This window comes from Nelumbo lutea, chromosome 5 (genome assembly GCF_056320005.1).
Source record: "Nelumbo lutea isolate HS-2025 chromosome 5, American lotus-T2T, whole genome shotgun sequence".
Lineage (NCBI taxonomy): Eukaryota > Viridiplantae > Streptophyta > Magnoliopsida > Proteales > Nelumbonaceae > Nelumbo > Nelumbo lutea.
Genome location: NC_142688.1, coordinates 33,815,828 through 33,835,810, shown reverse-complemented (window position 1 = coordinate 33,835,810; position 19,983 = coordinate 33,815,828). Strand labels below are relative to the sequence as shown.

Here is a 19,983-nt window from a genome sequence, read left to right as displayed (position 1 = left end):
AACCGAAAGATTGTGATAATAAGAGGTGGACCATTATATCATGGTTTCAGTTTGTTGGACGTCTTGTTTTGCTCTTCTATCCGGGGCCTGTTTGGCCTAATTTGCTGGGAGTAGCTCTACCCAATCTGAATCAATATTAAAAAAATATATATAAAATGCAAACGCCAATCAATTCATTTTGAAAAGACAAGAGACCATACTCGACGGACATCCCATCTATTCATAACTCATGTGCCGGACCTGCGGTTGGATAACACCAACCTCTCAAATCTCTCAAGTCTCAACCATCCACTGATACCCACTCGTTCAATTCTGTGAACAGCTAAGAGAAAAGCCAACTGAACTTTTCTTTTCTTTCAATTTCTTTAAGCTTTTCATGGATTGTGTTGGTTCTTAATTGGAACTCTACAGTTTATCTCTTGGATTGAATATGGATATATATTGTGGAACCGTGGAAGTTGGCCTGAGATGAGAAAGAGTAAAAAAGAGTACACGATTATTTAGATTAGATGAGAGAGGGAGGACCATCCGAGAAAGTGGCTACGGATATTGTTATTTATTGGACAAAGAATAATTGGCATTATTTGTGAATGCAACGAAAGCCCAAGTAGAGGTCAGAGGTCTCCTCCATCCCTATCCCTATTGGGTTCTATCCTCTTCTTGCCACCGACGTAATTGGAATGCGACATTTGTTTCAGGATTTTCATTTTCCCAGATTTCACTGAAGGACAGAACAGTGTTTGGGTAAAGGAAATCTGGTCCTCAAGCTTAAAAGGCCGGTCTGCTGGCTGGCATCAATCTTTCAAAAGAAAGGGGAAATTAGAAAAAAAGTGCACAAGCACCACCTTGGCACTTTGGCCGGACTAGCATGGACGGATCTGTTTCTGGAATATGGCTCAAGTATGTAGACAAAAGACTATTGACAGAACCTGTTTCTTTATTACACTGAATCATCAATCTCACATTTTGACATTTCAAGACATTCAAGAATTTATCAGACACCATGGAAACAGAATTTTAGTCAGGCAATTTCAAATTGCCCCTTCAAATGGGAGTTTTCTTTGCCAATTAATTTGTAATTTTACAATACACCATCTCAATTCTCAGACCTTTGGGTCTCCATAACTTGCCACCTGTTGCATACCATCATCAAAAAGCTGATGTTGCTCTAGCTGAAGATCTCCATCAACAATGGGTCTCCAATTGATTTGTAATTTCACCATACACCATCTCAATTCTCAGACCTTTGGGTCTCCATAACTTGCCACCTGTTGCATACCATCATCTGGGCGGGTCCCATCTAAAAAAGTGTCCACATAAACAAAAAGCTGATGTTGCTCTAGCTGAAGATCTCCATCAACAAAGGGGTCCATTTAATGGTGGGTTGCTTGCTATATCCTGTCCTCTGAGTTAAAGCCAAATGGCAAGTTATGTGGCCATTCAAGTTAAATGGTGGGTCGCTATCCCATGTCTAAAACACTAAAATCTGCGAATTATCATGCAACCTACGGACAAGGGTGGATTGGACCAAGATCGATCCATGACATAAATACGGCAACCATCGACAAGTTAAGACGGAAAGCTCTTAAACACATAGAACTAAAATCTGGGTTGACCTATAAGTATATGGTAATTAGTACTTGGTCGGAAATTTCTACGAAATCATAGTTTTTTCGAGATATGTCCTTAAAAGGACAATACATGGGGATGGAAAGGAATTGTGAAGAGCAAGGAATAACCTGGTTTTAAGTATTACATGGTCTATTAGCCGTGGAAATCAAACACAATTCTGGCTTGATAACTGGGTACTACAGATCAAACCCAGTTGGCTCGGCATATCTATTAGATAGAAAAGCAACTTCCGCTTAGCGATCCCAATTACTAATCAATCTGGATGCAAATCAAAAAGATGAATTCTCAAGAAAATCATGTGGTATAAGTAATGCAACAAAGGTTGGATGCAGAGTTGTAGACCAACTCTTCGAACTTGAAGGAGTAACGAAAGAATATTCAATGTCAATGGAAAACAAGCAAATTTATTTTGCATATTAAACAGGAATGGCGAAACTCTGAGAGTACTCTAACGAATATCGAACATATAAGAATTTAGAACCATGACATATCCATTATCCAACAACTAGGAATGAAGAGCAACTAAGCCGGTGAAAGCAATGGAAGCACTTTTGTATGCTTGCTTTTCATGTATAAACGTCAAAAGCACTTTTATCACTTTTCAGCCTAAACATATGCTGCCAAGCTAATAATAAATATGCCAACAAAATCATCTGCTACAGTAGGTCCATTGTAAACATTTCATTATTGCCATGGAAGATGGAGATGGTTTCTGATACAGTAAGACCAGTCCAATCTCCAGTCTCATCTGGAGTAAGTCTCCTTCACTCGTACACTTGGGGAAGGAAGGAAATTTCCTGGCTGACTGACTGGTTTGCCAATATTTAAAGATTTAGATGTCGTGATTGCTTGGAATGGTCCCGTTAGAATCAACCTTAGGTCTCGTGTCTTCTGGCAGCACCACTCCGTGCAATGTTTTCGTATTTCATGGCTGAATTGACCTTAAAATTGACAATCAGAATGGTGTCCACCAAACGTTGTGTTGCCTATCTATCAGATTTCTCATGGGCTGATACACCTATGCAGCTGGTTTTCTGTTCGCAGCAAATCTATCTGAATTCCTAGACATCTGTATTCAACCTTGGTCGTATCGAATCATGGGTCACATACGTCTTCTTCCTATTTTGCATCTCAAAAACCAAACATTAATTCCGACTGTAACTTGTAAGCCAGAAAAATCCAGCAATGGTGTTTGGTAAAGAGGTGTTGCAATTCTATTTGGGGTTCATATCAGCGCCACGTCTGTGTTTTTTAAGTAAAACACAAAAAAAAAATATTTGATTAGATCGTTGGAAGTTACAACGGCCACGTCTCTTTGCAATCAGAATCAGCTGAAACATCAAATAGATGTTCTTTTTTCTCTCCAGTGGCTGTCGGAGCTGTTTTTCACCCTAATGGCATCATCACCACGATACCAAACACCCACAATTTAACGTCTCAGCTCCCCGATTGCTGTGAAGCAACCACCTCACGATCCCACACTCGAATGAAAGATGGATAGGGACTTTGAACAAGAACAAAAGGGGGCGTTCGACAAAGCTGAATCAGCTGGCTGTTTGGTATAACTTTTTTTTTTTTTTGAATCATTCGAAAGAAGGCTGTTTGATATAACATCTGAACAGGATAGATAATAAAGTAATTAAAGAATTCATAAAGTAGCTAAATAATTAATAATTGCATTAAATTAATTTCAAAGTGGTTTTTATGTTTGGTAACGGGAATTTTTGTCCATTGATGGAGGTGGGTCAATGAGTATTGAAAATTGGTTTGAACCCAAGCCAGGCTGGTTCGATTGGGTTTTTAATTTATGGATGCTGAATGTTCATGAAGATGATACCATGGCCAATTGGGCCAATTCTCATACTAATCATAAGCTCAACTGCTCAAACCCATATGCTCAACCTTTGCAAAGAAAACATTAGCAGAAATCCATAGGATGGCCATCTTATTTTGCTTTAATGTTCATTGACTCCCAAATAGTTTTTATTATGCAACTTAATGCCCAATATGTATGACTTTGCATTAGAGATTGAAACTTACGAGGCTAAGGCTTAGTTTGAAAAGAGAACAAATGTAAATATGTATGGTATAAATACATACAAAACATAAGGTTATGCACTCTACATATTAGCATTTGTACTCCTTCCAATTTAAAGAAAGTAGTATAATACAAATACAAGGTTTAAAAATTCAATATATAAAGTTTTGCAATGTGCATTTATATTCTTTCATGATCGAATAAGAAATTTATAGGACTTTTTGAGGAACAGCTTCACAAGGCATTTGTAAAATAGTGAATGGCCCGAGAGGGGCCTCTGAGAACTCCGCTCTTGTCTACCTTTGGGCACAAGCCCGATTAAGAAGTGGAGGCCTAAGGCCTTTGCTGAAAGAATGTCAGCATTGAAGAAAAATAGATGTCATGTTGATAGAAAAATGAACAAACATGCATGTACAAGCTGGGTTCTAAGATTCGATCCTTAGACTCAGTTTGGAAGGAGTATAAATACAAATATGTATAATATAAATACATACAAAATATATAGTTTTGTACTCTACATAAACGATACAAATACAATTTTGTAGAATGCAAAACCTTATATTTTGTATGTATTTATATTGTACATATTTGTATTTATACTCTTTCCAAACAGAGCATTAGGCTCAGTTTGGAAGAAGTATAAATACAAATATGTAGAGTGTAAAATCTTGTATATTTCATTATTTTATATGTATTTGCACAGTACATATTTATATTTGTACTCTTTTCAAACTGAGCCTTAAGAAAGCTTTAGACAAGAAGTTCGGGAAACTCCAGAATAATATTGCAAATATTCAAGTGGAGCTTCAAGAACTGCAAATGAACCAATTTAATGTCCTGATTGACAATACAAGGACTTAAAGCTGTGTTTAGTTTGAAGGAAAAAAGTAGGGAAACCTTTACAAATCTTGTACAGGTTTCCCTGCCTTTCCTACCTTTTCCTTCAAACCAACATAGCCTAAAAGCGTGAACTATTGCACCACAGGAAAATATCAAGAGGGAAGGGTAATTTTTCGAGTGTCAATAGAATGAAAACCTATAATATTGAAGTGGTCCTTCATTGATAAAATATGGCTCAAATGGGATTTGAGTATGAGGTAGAGGAATTGGCAATGCATTTCATCATCATCATCATCCATAACTTATCCCAATTATATGGGGTTGGTTACATGAATCCTATTTTATCAATTCACTATGTTTAAAGTGATATCCATTGTAAAATTATTAGAGCTTAAATAATTTTTTACTACTTCTACCTATGTTCTTTTTGCTCTACCCCTAAATTTTCAAGCTCTTTCTATTTGTAGCAAATCACTTCTTCTAATTGGAGTTGTTGGCGGTCTTCTATGCATCTCATTAAACCATTTTAGCATATTTTCACATTTTATTACTTATTGGAGTTATTCCTAAGTTTTTAAAGATGACTTTATTCTTAATTTTATCATTTCTAGTTTTTCCACTCATCCATCTTAGCATTGGCATTTTTATTACACTCATTTTTTTAATGCATTATTTCTTAACAACACTCTGCTCCATATAACATGGTTAGTTTTACAACTATTTTATAAAAATTTTCTTTTAATCTAAGTGGTATTCTCCTATCACACAAACGTCAAATGCACCTAGACCTGTTCACGGGCCATGCTTCAGGCCTAATTTTACATTGTCTCGGGTTCGGGCTTCGGGCCAGGCCCATTAGAATTTTGACAAAAGCCAAGCTTGAGCCAGGCCCATGAATAGGTCTAGATGCACCCCTCCAGTTTACCTGGTTTGCTCTAATTCGTTGGGTGGCATCCTCCTCAATATCTCTCCCTTTGTTGAACCAAGGTATGAAAATGGTCACATTGAGTTATCCCTTGATCTCCAATCCCATACATCCTTATTTACACTTCTATTATTATTAAATTTATATGTCATGTATTCTATTTTAGTCCTACTTATATTAAAACCTGCAGGCATTTGTCCATAAGCTTAATTTTGCATTTAATCATTCATTAGTTTCATCAATTAAAACAGCATCATCCATGAACATTTACTATGAAACTTCTTCCTAAACATGTTTAATCAATTTATCAATGATTAGTACAAATAGATAAAGGCCAAATGTTGATCCTTTGTGAAAATCCACTATAACTGAACACTTGAAGTCTCTCCCATTGGTGTTCTAACATTGGTTGTTACCTCTTCATAAATATCCTTAAGTAGGTTTTGTATATTGATTTTGAACCTATTTCTTTTTTTTTTTTTTGGAACTAAGAGGAACTACACAAGATCCGGGGGAGGGGAAGAGCTTAACATTAGGATTTGAAGGAACTTCCTTAGCCATCCAATCTATTGCTTGATTAGCCTCCCTGAAGACATGATGATAATCCACTCCGCGCCCCAAATGTTCGTTGATCTTCCTACAATCTTCTAGAATTGTCCTCATCCTCCACGAGTAGTCTGTCTTCTTCTTAAGACACGAGATGACGGGTTGTCCTCTTTACTATGACCCACCATATTATTTCTCTACGAACGCCATCATAAACCTTTTCTAAATCAATGAACACCATATTGAAATGAGTGAACTCCGTCATAAGACAAGGGCCCTTGTCTTTGTTCCTTTGTTTTTTTTTTTTTTTTTGCTAGTGTTGAAAACTCTCTTCTTCTCTCAAAAAGGTTTAACTTAATAAAAGCATGTCAGGCATTAAACTTAATAAGTAGTGCCCAAAAATCTCTCACTTGTGGTATGAAAAAGTTTTTGGGCAAAAGGTGAGTTTGGCCAAGTAAGAGGTCTACTTTAGTAAATAGACTCTATGTAAGTTCTAGAAAATGATTGCTAAAGCTTTCCAAATCAAAAGTTGTAGTGAAAAATAATTTATACAATCAATGTACCCTGAATGGTGAGAAAAAATATGATTAGGATTTTCAAGAAGTTGCAGTGAAAAATAAATTATGCGACAAAAACACAGAGACGCCGCAATCCCGATACGTCTCGTTGAAATGTGCTATAATCCTCCATTTTCTCCAAACCAGCACACCATTTTTTCAGGAGAAAGCAGATGAAGATGCCCCAAAACCTGAGGAAGAGACGCCAAAAATTGATCAAGGAATTGCTTCATTTGCTATTGATGCATATGCCCGAAAATTTGACCAAAGAATCACAATCTCACTTGATAACCGATAAGAAGTATATGCGCTAAAAACTTGATCAAATTAGTTCCACCACATCCCAGATTAAGAAAAATGTAGTGTTCTCAACCCCCAGAATTAAATGACAAAATAAATCTTCAACTTTAAGCGATACTCTGTTTGATGTTCAACTTTAAGCAGCATTTTATAATCAAAACAGAGTACCACAACCACCACCACATCCCACTGTGCCCATAAACAGTGCTTTCTTAATTTGATCTTCTTGCAAGTGATCAATTCATCTAACATTTGGAAGAAAAGAAAAGAAAATACGAGAAATATGTCAGCAAATTTATCGGTATGATATCTGAATTACCACCATGTAACGAATACGTGAAACATAGCTTACCGCTAGAAGCACCTTCAGAACTAAATCAACTTCGATAACTACATACTTACATGTAATTATATACAAGATTTGTTAGAAAAGAATAGGAATAGCAAAGAAAAGTTTAACCAAGAGATGTTAAAAACAATGAAACAGAAAATGTTGACCGAGTTCAAACAAATCCAATTGACATTTAATTACGGCCAAGCAGCCTTGATAGTTCTCTACATAGGTTGTTGCATGGTTTTCTAGAGCACCATTAGATTTCTTCATTTCTCTCCAACCATTCTCCTCTCCATTGCCATTCTTTTTGTTCGTTCATGGCTCAAATTCATGGCGAGCCGACATTTTCTTCATTCCAACATTATTGCTTTCTCAGCGATTTCTCACCTGAGCTGTAGTTCTCATCATCTCCTCTAAGCTCTCTTTCATCGCCTTGTTTTCTATATGTAGAGCCTGGTCTTCCCATCCATAAATACATTCCCTTCAATATCTCCAGATCTCCCTCCTTATCATGGAGGGTGTGGCTCTTTAGTTTGACCTCCACCTTCTCAACCCGCTTAGGTCCAATCATGTCAATAGTGAGAAACTGATGTTCACAAAAAAAAAAAAAGGCTACAACACCCACCTCCTATTGCTGGTTCTTCTCTACCATGGGCTTCAAATGAATCATTTCTGTCCTATTATTGTAGAGAGAGAGAGAGAGACACCTTTGGTCGGTTCGGTTGTTAAGAGGAAGAAAACCATGCACAGTTCACTTGGAGGGGTGGTATGGGAAATTTGATATCTTTTGATGGTAAATCACTAAGAGGGTGAGATGGGATTCAGTGCTCAAACCGTTGTCACACCTTTTATAGCCGCGCATTGGGAATATCTCTATATACTTTTTTTATGGGGAGATATTCTCAACGCAAGTGCAAAGGAGTGTGTGAACAATGTGAGCATAATCTTGTGAGGACCAAATCCAATTTCCTCTTGAGATTTTGAAAAGTGACAGTAAATTTAGGAGAAACGAAAAATAGTCATAGTGAGTTTTAGATGTTATTATTGCACATTTGCACGCCATTACATACTATACGTGAAATCATTTGAAGTGCCAGAGAATGGTCATCCTGCCTGATAACATGGAACTTGACACCCCCTCCCAAAGAAGAAAAAGGAATCGATGAAACTTTGGCCAAAAGAAGAACCATGATCTATGGAGTCTTTTTTAGGAAAATTTACAAATTAGTACCCTGTACCTTGGGCCTAGTCTTCAGTCCCCAATCTTTAAAACATGTCAATCCAATACCCAAACTTCCAAAATGTATTAACTTAGTACCATTAATCACTTGTTAAATAGAATGCAAAAAGATAAAAATACCCTTTAAATGTCATATAATTTTTTTATCAACCATCCAAATGCCCTTATGAATGTGCACCAGTATTCAGTAGCATCTAGAAATCAGTAAACATGCAGAACGAGCAAAAACCCAAGAAAAGAATTTGTACATGAATTTGCATTCACTGGCATTGGAAAGTCCGCAAATCCTTTGCTTCAAGCTCACGCTGGATTTTATCTTCCAGCTTGTCTAAATAGGCTTCATATATCTTTCTGCCTTGGGTGAGATTACAGTTTTCTACTTGCATCAAGACTTCATTTGGTCTTCTTCCACTGCTACCACTTGTTCTTCGCCCCATTATGAAAATGGCCTATTTCTTTACAGGTTATGATCTTTATTACACAAATAGTTGTACCATCATCTCTTGAACTCATTGTTGTTCTCAAAGCGGAGACCTAAATTGATCAACCCTTGTGAGGTCAAATGTCAAAACTACTTACCATCTAGAGATCGACACTCAAGTCCATCTCATTGGATTTAACATTAAAATGGAGGCACTGAAGCATTGCCGCTCCAACCAAAAGCATCTCCAGAAAACTAATAGTTGGCCGTGTTCACTCCCAAATTATAGAAAAAAACAGCAGCAGCTCCAGCTCCTCCACTGATTTCACCTGAACTCTCACCCAATTATGCACCAGGGCCAGCACCGGTAACCCCTGATGACTGTGATGCTGTGGGCTGTACCTGCACCGTCTTTCAAACATGGCATTTGAAAATGATGCAACCACTAGCATCACTGGGCCTGAAGCAACCTGTCCCTGCCCGCCTGCCAAAAAAATCATTAGGCAACCAGGCAGAGCCAATGGCGGAAGAACTTGTCCCCACAGTGAAAGTATCTCGAACTAACCGTGCAGTGTTACTACGCTCCCTGCAGATGCTACAAGGTGATGCAGTGTCACATTGGTGACTGTTCCACCGCTGCTAAGGATGCAGATTCCATGCCCCCCTGCCACCTTGCGTAATTTGATACACACTCGACCACATCCGCACTTGCCCAGACTTCGAGAACATGCGACCAGAGTTCGCTGGGGCTGTTGCGAGTGACGATTATTGGTGGTTTCCGCTTTCAACAAGAAACTGAACCCAACGAAACTATTCTGAAGGAACCCCATTACACTTCTTTCATTTCGTTGAGGAAGAAAATGATGAACAGTACTTTATTTTAAAAGGATAATTTTAACATTTTCAAAAATGTTAAATTCCACATGATATCATTAACATTTTCAACGAAACTAAGTTGACATGTTTTGAAAGTTTAGGTTCTGGATTGACCCATTTTGAAATTCAGAGACCAAAGTGGGACTACACCCAAAGTACCAAGGTACTAATCTGCAATTTTCCTTTTTTTTTCTTTTATAAATACAATCAGTGAATAAATCTGCCTTACCCACCAACTAATTACATTTCTGATTCTCATTAAAACAAAATACCTTTGAATGTATGAAGCTTCCGATCATATATTTTTGATAAATCAAGCTTCCGATCATATTTTACAATGCCCGAATGCCCCGTATCCATCAACAGACTGCTGGAAGCCAAGGTGAGATGATTTCAATGGTCATCTGGCATACACACACACACAGGTATCCATGTATCAGACCCTAACCTCTACACTGGTTGAAGCTCACTTTGAGAAAAACATGTAAGAGAGATCTGCAACAGAGTCTGGGTTAACAGACTTTGACAACCACTAACGAAATATCTCTGGGAAAGTCCACATTAAAAACCTTGAAAAGATCTCAGACTCCAAGAATTCAATATGAGCAGCACGTCCTATGAAGGTGTCCAGATTCATTCCTTGGGAAGAGATGCCAAAACTAACATCACAACGCATGAGAATGCGTGTCTCAGAGGATGGGCTGTTGATCTGATCCAAACAATTATTTAGCATATCCATGAAGGTTTTGCCCTTCTTTGAGTAGTCCAATGATGATGCAGGGCACGGTTCAATTCTGGCTGAATGATATGGAACATAGCCATCCTGAGACATGAAATCAAGGAAAACATTAGAGAAAGCCAAACCAAAACAATCATCCCAAAAAGAGGCAATATCAAATAAAGAACAATCTGTTTTTCTTTGATCCATCACACAAAGAACAAAAAAAAAAATTGAAAATGAGATTTTAAGAATTTCAAGTATCCAACCACCCGACGTTCGACCTCAAAACGAGTAAAACTTGTCATGTTTACATGAAAATTTTAATTTTCTTTCAGTCTGGAAAAGTGAAAAACATAGGTACAACCAAAGAAAAATCAGATGCCTTATTAGATTTTCATATCTAGAACCCTATGATATATTGAATCCTCAAAATAAATAATAAATAAAATAGACAAATAAAAAGAATAATTCCTTACAAAAGTCCTACCTATAAAAGAAAATCATGAAAGACAAAAAGGGAATACCTGAGGTGAGGATAAAAGGATTATGTTCTTGAAGTTGTTCAATGTCTTTTGCTGAAAAAGGAAAGAAAAGTTGTTTCAGAGTCTTGTTTCTAATGGGGGAAAAACTATCCCCTTCTTTCCAAACAACCATGTGTCAGGTCAGTTGGTCATGCATATTATTGCAATGTCCAGCAGATTTTACACTTAGAAAAAGCATCAGAGGGTAATCTAGTTTCAATACCTTGCAAAGATTGTAGAAGAAAGTTTTCTGTAGTTCTGGGTTGTCACTGAAAGTAAGTTGGTGAATACACTGTGTTCCTTTGAGCTTTTTTAGAAGCCACAGTCCAGAGTTGAATAAAGAGTTTGAGCTGTATAGATACCCTAAGTGTGGTCCGGATACTGACATGTATGTATATAGGTATTTCAAATATGGCTCTATCATGGTCTCTGAGACAAATAAAAAGTACATGCTTAATATAAACACAAGCAATAAAGACCACAGTCGCCGAGCTAAGGATTGCTACCTGTTAAGGCAGTTCTTATAATGACATTCCCAATGGAATGCCCAACGAAACTAAGCTTGATATTTTTTATGCCCCCAGATCTTGACATTTTATCAATTTTCCTTCTAAGAAAAGATGTCACTTCTTCTGCCAGCCTCGAGCCCATTTCTATGAAGTCTCCAGTTGTTTTGTCTTCATTCACCTCTGACATGAGACACTCTGCCCCAGGATCAACCAAAAGCCACTGATTCCGAACAAGCCGTAAATCAAGATGATGTCCCTATTTATGTGGTCAAAGGTAAAAAGAAATTAGACCATTGACCTATATCTGAACTATGAATCAGGAGCAAAGCATCATGAAGAAAGTAATAAGAATAAATCTAAACATTGAAGTAGCCCAGAGAAATGGAGTTATCTTTAGGCCACAGAGCTAAAGTCAATATGATGTTTAAATAGCACTAGAATAAGATAAATGCATGGATGCTAATAGAATGTAAATACCAGAGTAAACAAGTAACAAGGAAAGATGCAGCCTCAGAAAAATTGCAGAACCTTTCAATCTAGAATGCACTTGCTGCAGATAAGATTGGCATGCTTATTTAATAAAAAATTAAGGAACCCAATCACTTTTTATGTTCAACCTAGGACAAGAGTTCAAATGACTTGAATATATTTAGGACAAAAAACATATTCCAAAATGAAAGAGATTAATGACAGATCTGGGGGGGGGGGGGGGGGGGGGAGAAACACATAAATGATTACATGCATCAAGAAATTAATGTGGAACAAAGTTAAAATGTATTTTTTTAATAATTGAACAAAGTTAAAATGTTGACATTAGATGATATCTCAAGTTCACTTTTTAGGAAATGGAATTCAAACTAAGCAATATTTTCAGCACCCAATTAACTGTTAAAATTCTACCAATGCCTGACTTCGTTGGGTTGCCAAGGATGCACCAAACAAGATTTTAGGGTCCATTTGGTTCGTGGGAATAGGGGTCTGGAATTGGGAATCAGAATGGCCCATTCTGATTCTAGACGTTTGGTTGGGCAGAATGGGAGTCATGCATATCTTATGGAATCCAATTCTGATTCCTGTCTTAACCAAACAGGCAGGGGATCTGACAACAAATCAAACTGACCCTAATTTTATGGTTCACATCTGTAGGGGACAAACTAGATTAAGTTATACTCCTTGTGGATGATGAAGAAGCAACATATTTCCATCCCCTTAAGATATCTACAGAGAAAAGAGAAAAGATATCCATGGTCCATGATGAGCCCGCCTTTACCAATATATTTTCTATCAATGCTTCATTACTGTGGATTATTTCCTAGAATGTGCATTTCTTTCCTCCCAAGTAGACCAAAGAATTGTTGTCCTTGCACATCTCCACATAATCTTTCCTATATCCCCTATAGGAAAAAGACGGGATTAGTAAGTGCAGAGTAGTTTCATCACTTTGCATAAAAAGCACATGTAGTAATTTTCAAATGTTCTACCTAGAAACAAAATGGCCTTATCTTGGGTGGAAGTGGTTCTTGCCAAACTTCTTTTATCATTAAAAAAAATCCTTTAAGAGGAAACAAAAGAAAGAACTTGAAAAAAGCAAGCACAGAGAAAGTACTTGATGGATTAGCAATCTGAATTCTACTATCATAGAAGACCACCGCAAAAAAATGAGGAGATCAATGACATGAAGTCTCAAAGTCCCTCAAAAAATTAGGAGGTCAATCTTGAGTCACACAGAAAGATGGCCAGTTAGACCCAAGCTGGATTTTATGGCTTTTAATGAAAGGTTGGAAGGGGTATTCTCGGAAGAAGTATTTGAGGCGATTGCAGAAATGGAAGGGGACAAAGCCCCAGGGTCAGGCGAGTTTACCATGGCTTTCTACAAGTGTTGGCCTTTCTTGAAGGATGACCAAGTGAATGTTTTCAAGGAATTTGCTGATCAGGAAAAAAATTTGTTTAGGGAATTTCATTTCTATTGATCTGTTGAGAATACTTTTTTTTTTTGTAATCAATAAAGAAGAAAACTTTTATTAAGAATGAGAGATAAAACAAAGCAGGTGACAAGTTATCCCTCCGATGGAAACATCCGATGTCCAACCAATACACACCCCTCCAGCTAGGGGTGAGCAAAAAAAACGGGAAAACCAAATCGAACGAAACCGAACTGAAAAATCGGTTAATCGAACCAACTGGTTCGGTTTTGGTTAACCTTATAAAAAAAGCAGCGGTTAACCGAACCGACCGGTATATATACAATAATATATATAACATATTATATATTATATTTTTATTTTTATTTTTTAAAATTGAATAAACCTGGGTGTGCGTGCCTATGGCCTGCCCGCCTTTTCAGTTTTCAACATTCCCAGTTACTCACTTTCCCACTTTTAAATGGTCAAAAATTTTAGTTTTTCCCTTTCCCAAGTCCCAACGCACACTCGCCAAGGCCGAGTGAATCTGGGCGCACACGGCACACTCGCCTTTTCAGTTTTCCCCTTCTTCGAAAATCAAAACCTAAAGGTCCTAAACCATAGGGGTGAGCATAATTCGGTTAAAACCGAAAAACAGAACTGAAATTTCGGTTTCAGTTCCGGTTTAATCGGTCGGCCTATTCGGTTTTTCGGCTAGGTTCAGTTATTCTATTCGGTTTTTGTTCATTTCGGTTACCATATTTTCCAATTCGATTAAACTAAAAAATCAAATTAGTTTTATATTTATATATCTTAATATTATTTATATTATGATTTATAATTTTATACTAATATTTAATTAATTAATACATATATAGTTATATATGGAATGGAAGATCGACCATTAACCAAATTAGCAAAAAAATAGGCAATTCCGCATACATTACATTAGCGTATTAGACATGTTCACGTTATCACTTATCACGTAAAGTCCAAATTGGCAAATTCCAAAACAACACGAAATTTGAAAATAGAAAGAGAAACTCTTCGTCTCTTCATCTTCCTCATTGCGGCGCTTCCAATTCCAGAATACAGACCTGAGAGTTGAGAATTCCATAGTTCCATTCCAGAGTATAGACTTTCCACTCTAGTTTCCAGTTCGACACTTCGTCTTCCTCATCATTTGTTCCAGTCGACTCCAGAGCAAGAGCCAAGAGCAGACCAGACTCCATCTGTTATGGGCCCGAGAATAGGATCTCGTCACGGGTCGATCCATGGGGAAAACCTCCTGTTTTCCCGTGTTCCTCCCTGCTCTTGATGAACCTATCTTGGCGCCCTAATGGTGATTTGTCCAAGAGATCACCTTACTCTCCTTGCTCTCTTTCTTGACTGAAATTTTCGATGGTTTTATCCAATATTCTCAGCTCCTTAAATAGGAGATTACAAGAGATAAGAGTCCTACTTTTAGGAAGACTCCTTGCTAATTAGGAAGACTCCCTACTAATCTATCCTACTGAACTGATAAGATAAGATAAGATAAGACTCCCTTAATCTATCCTACTGAACTGATAAGATAAGATAAGACTCCCTACTAATCCATACTACTGAACTGATCAGATAAGAACACTGAATAGATAAGACTCCTACTAGTCCCTGCTACTGAAAGCAGATAAGGTAAGAATACTGAATAGATAAGATAGGATGAGAACACTAAATTTTTGCTGCTGAGAACACTAAATTACTGCTGCTGCTGCACTAAATTACTGCTGCTGCTTCCAGTGCCCACATTACCATCACTCCAGAGAGGCAGAGATCGAGATTCGAGAATCCTCCCAAACAGAATTTTTCGTCTGCCACAGTTCAGGCAGGCACTCTGCACTTAGGCACTCCTTCACCGCCAGTTTACAGGCTTACAACAGCCAACAGGTATTTATTAACTTAATCCTCCCAAACAGAGTTCTTCGTCTGCCGCAGTTCAGGCAGGCACTCCTTCACCGCCAGTTTACAGGCTTACAACAGCCAACAGGTATTTATTAACTCTTCTTCTTCTTCTTCTTCTTCTTCTTCTTCTTCTTCTTCTTCTCCAGAAGTCCAAAGTCCCAGCATTCTGAAAGTGACACTACCAAAGGTTGAAGGCATTCTGAAATTCTCTAATCATTCTTTTTACCATTAATAAATACTTGTAATCCATCTGATGAATCCGGCTATTCTGTTCTGTGGAGTGTAGATTCAGTTCGGAAATTGATATTTTTCCTCAATGACCATCCCAACAATGACTTATAACTGTTTTACACTTTTACTTTGTTGTCTTGTTGACTCTAAGCCTAAGGTATAAACTAATGAGAATTGCCTTCAAATAATCTGGTACACTTCTCATTCCAGATGATCCACAGAATCATGGGGGGAGCTGATCGGATCACAGAATGAAGCTGAGAGTTCTTAGTGCTGAGGGCCCACCAATGAAGAAGTCTTTGAGTGAGAGTGGGCTGGGTAGATTGGAACCATCGGATCATTGGAATATCAAACAAATTTCTGAATGACCAGATTTTACGACCAAGAACAATTGCATTGAAGAGATGATTGATGGTTTCTGTGTGATGAGATCCAGGACAATGACACTTTGGAACCATGCACAGACCTTTCTTTGAAATCATTTCCTATCTTTCCCTAATTCCCTTCCTTTCCCTACCTTTTCCTTCAACCAATCCAAACTTGCACCAACTCAGCCAACAGTATAGGCTCAAGGAAAGAGTACAAATACAAATACAGACTTAGATTTTATACAAATATATAAAATACAAATACAGAGTACAAATACAAAATCTTTTAAATATTTAGATTTTATACTGTATCTGAACTCTGTATGTTGTATTCTTTATTGTTTATTGAAACAAAAAAAAGAAGAGATAAATTCATTAAAATTTTAAAAATAATGGAAATGAGCCAACAAAATATGTTAGTGAACTAACTAGAAAACTCAATACCCTATTCATAACACATTTTTAAATTTAACTAGAAAACTCAATACCCTATTCGTAACACATTTGTTTTTATCTTGATAGGGATTTGGACTTGGATTCTTGGTGTATTTATTTAGTGTGCTATATTTTTTAGCAACTCATTTGCTTTATCATGCAATGTAAGTTTGCTCTTACCTGGTTTTTTTTTTTTTTTTGTGTTTCTTAAGTGAATCATGATTGTAGATGTTCAAGTATTTTGTTCCATTTGTTTGTTAGTTTTAACATATATCTTATCCTTTGTGAATTGTGATTTTAGATGTCACAACAAATTGGAGAGACTCCTACCAATATTACTGAAATTGGAAGTCCACACCCCCGGCCACGACCTTCCAACCAAATGGATTCGATGAATGTAGTTGCTAAAGGAAAAAAAAAAAAAAGCGATGAAGCCAAGGTCAGAGGTATGGGACCACTTTTCGAAAATTATCTCAGATAATGGTGAAATAAAGGGCAAGTGCAACTATTGTGATAGAGAATTTTGTTGTGACCCTAAGAAAAATGGGACAGGCTCATTAAGGAACCACATGAACATATGTAAGAAAAACCCCTATAGCTTAAAGGCAAAACAATCATAGTTAAATATGCAATCAGCCTCAAGGGAGGGTGAGGGTGAAAACAATGAGAAGATGAGTTCCCTTAGTTGTTGGAAGTTTAACCAAGAGGCCATTAGAAAGGGTTTAGCTGAGATGCTCATTGTTGATGAGCTTCCATTCAAGTTTGTGGATGGTGAGGGCTTTAAAAAGTTTTCCATTTTCTTGTCCTAGGTTTCGGATTCCATCTAGATGGACTATTGCTAGAGATTGTTACCAATTGTACCGAGATGAGAAATTGGAAATAAAGAAATTCCTAAAAAATTCATGCCAAAGGATTTGTCTTACTACAAACACATGATCTTCTTTGCAGTGGATCAACTACATGTGTTTAACGGCCCACTTTATTGATAATGATTAGAAATTGAATAAAAAAGGTTCTTAACTTTTGTCCAATTTCTAGTCATTGAGGAGAGGTCATTGGTAAGGCGGTGGAAAAATGTTTGATTGAATGGGGGATTGATAAAGTCTTTACTGTTACAGTTGACAATGCGAGTTCAAATGATATTGCAATTACATACTTGAAAAGGAAAATTTCTAATTGGGGAACTTGTATTCTAGATGGGAAATTGCTTCATATGAAGTGCATTGCACACATTATAAATCTAGTTGTGAATGATGGCTTGAAAGAAATGAGTAAGTCTATTAGTCGTGTTCGGGAGGTTGTGAGATATGTAAGGCAATCTCTGGCTAGGTTGCAAAAATTTTAAAATTTTGTTGAGGTTGAAAAGATTCAAAGTAAGAGTTTGTTGTGTTTAGATGTTAGTACTAGATGGAATCCGACATACCTAATGTTGGATGCAGCTCAAAAGTTTGAAAGAGTTTGAGAGGTTTGAGGATCATGATCCTCATTTTAGAAGTGAACTTGAGACGGAGGATGGGATTCCTACTTGTTTTGATTGGGAGAATGTTAGGAGGCTAGTGCTATTTTTAAAGCATTTTTATGATCTCACAGTACGGGTTTCGGGCTCCTTGTATGTCACATCAAACAACATTTTCCATGATATTAATGCAATTGAGTGCCTTTTGCAAGAATGGTAAACAGTGAGGACAAAAATTTAAGGGAGATGGCAGAGAGGATGAAAGGGAAGTACGATAAGTATTGGGGAAACATTGAAAAGATGAATAAGTTGATCTATATTGCAGTTGTATTAGAACCTCGACACAAATTAGAGTATGAGTTTGTACTTAATGAAACTTATCAAGGTGCCAAGGGTCAAGAATTTGCAAAAAGAGTCAGGGAAGCCTTGTATGAGTTGTATAATGAATATAAGAGTATGTTTGCACCTCAGAGTGGAAGTGGACAAACTACTGAAAATGTCAAGTGTTCAATTTCAAGTGAGATAGAGAGTGAGCAACCCCAATAATCACAAGCAAAGAAGATGTTGATGATGTCTCGATTTAAGAAGTACAAGTTAGTAAGTGGAGGGGGAGATGCTAAATCAGAGTTGGATAGACATCTGAACGAAGATACTAAAGAGGGACAAGGTAATGACGACTTTGATATTTTAAGTTGGTGGAAAGTTAACAGTCCCAGATTCCCTATACTTTCACAGATGGCTCGTGATGTATTAGCAATTCCCATTTCTACAATTGCTTCTAAGTCCACTTTTAGCACTGGAGGACGAGTGCTTGATGCATTTAGGAGCTCTTTGACACCTAAGGTAGCAGAAGCACTTATATGTACTCGAGATTGGATTCGGTCATCAAAACATGCAATTAATGTTAAAGAAGATTTAGAAGAGATAGATAAATTTGAAAATGGTAATACTCCTTTTTTGTTTAAGTTTTGTATGTCATTTCTAATGATAAATTGATATTTGTTTAGCCTTCATAAATGATTAATTGATAATTTTTTTTCTTCCCATCTAGATTTACCTAAGAGTGCATCAGAGCAAGGAATAGTGGTTGATATTTGATTATTAAATTCATTCCTATGCTTATACTTGGGTAAGTTTTTAAATTCCATGCTTATATTGTATGCTGAACTATTTTGTATTTACTCACCTTAACTTTCTAACAAGGGGCCTTTCTTTCAAATAGATATAAGAGGTGGGACTTGAGAGGCAAAGTCTTTGTGGAAATGTTGTAGCGGTGGAAGTTTTGGACTTTTGGTTGTCTTTGAAGCTTTGAAAGTTTTGGACTATTATGTATTCTTCCTATTTTGTTTGGTGACTAGAATCGCTCATTCAAGAATAATAGGACCTTCTATTATGTCTTTGTGGCAAACAAGACCTTCTTAGTTCCTATTTTGTTTGATTTTTGAAATGCAAGTTTTCTGTCGTATTTTAACAGAGCAGCCATTAATACACTTTCTGCATTCATTCTTTGTTACAGACGTACAATAGTACAAACCAAGAAGATAGATGATGCCTTACACAGCCTTGTTCTTGAATTTTGACCCTCATCGATGAATTATGATAGCTACTTCTCCCCATCCACTTGAATGCCTGTTGTTCAAAACTCATCACTGAATTCTCTCTTCTCTCAACTCTGTTATGTCACAGAAATCTTTTTCCATCTGGAATACTGACATGGAGTAGTATCTTTGAACGATTTGGGACATTGATCTCCTAGTTATTATGTTGTTTTTCAATCCTCTACATTTTTATGGGAATGGGAGGGTAGGAGGAGATAGAAAAAGGGACAGTTCACCGTAAATTGATTGACCGTTGGAGAATTAAATGCGGGTGAAAGGAGTTGGTTGGTTGGACTGTTGGTGTTGGAGGAGAAGAGGATGGCTGGGAACAGATTTTTGGTCTCTCTATTCTTTGTGTAGGTTGCCCTAGGTCAGTCTGTACATTAATAAAGATATAGATACAGCCATACAGATGGGAAGAAAAAATAAATAAAAGGAAAGCAAAAGCTGTTAGAAGTTAGAAGGCTGTTACTCTGTTAGAACCTATGTTTCTTCTGCAGATGTTTGGTATTGGTTTATATCCTATAAGCTAAGAATGCAACAAGGCCCAAAGCAGTACAGCCCACTTAATTTTCTTTTGGGTTTTGGCATTG

General features: G+C 37.0%; 1 protein-coding gene and 1 pseudogene across 11 annotated transcripts in view; both read right to left on the bottom strand.

Moving 5' to 3' along the window:
* Window positions 1–8,341: 8,341 nt before the first annotated feature.
* On the bottom strand, window positions 8,342–10,008 carry LOC148851587 (AT-hook motif nuclear-localized protein 25 pseudogene; annotated as a pseudogene).
* LOC148851586 (uncharacterized) overlaps window positions 9,877–19,983 on the bottom strand; it is a 61,432-nt gene continuing 51,325 nt past the window's right edge. For 7 of the 11 annotated variants that reach the window (XM_088942777.1, XM_088942771.1, XM_088942770.1 and 4 more), the window contains 4 exons: window positions 11,458–11,716; window positions 11,175–11,380; window positions 10,955–11,005; window positions 9,877–10,532 (listed from right to left, as the gene is read on the bottom strand). In XM_088942777.1, coding sequence (XP_088798903.1) covers window positions 10,242–10,532; window positions 10,955–11,005; window positions 11,175–11,380; window positions 11,458–11,716 — 807 coding nt within the window. In that variant the 3' untranslated portion in view covers window positions 9,877–10,241. The remainder of the gene's footprint in view (window positions 10,533–10,954; window positions 11,006–11,174; window positions 11,381–11,457; window positions 11,717–19,983) is intronic. The other 4 variants (XM_088942779.1, XM_088942775.1, XM_088942776.1 and 1 more) reach the window with 3 other exon arrangements.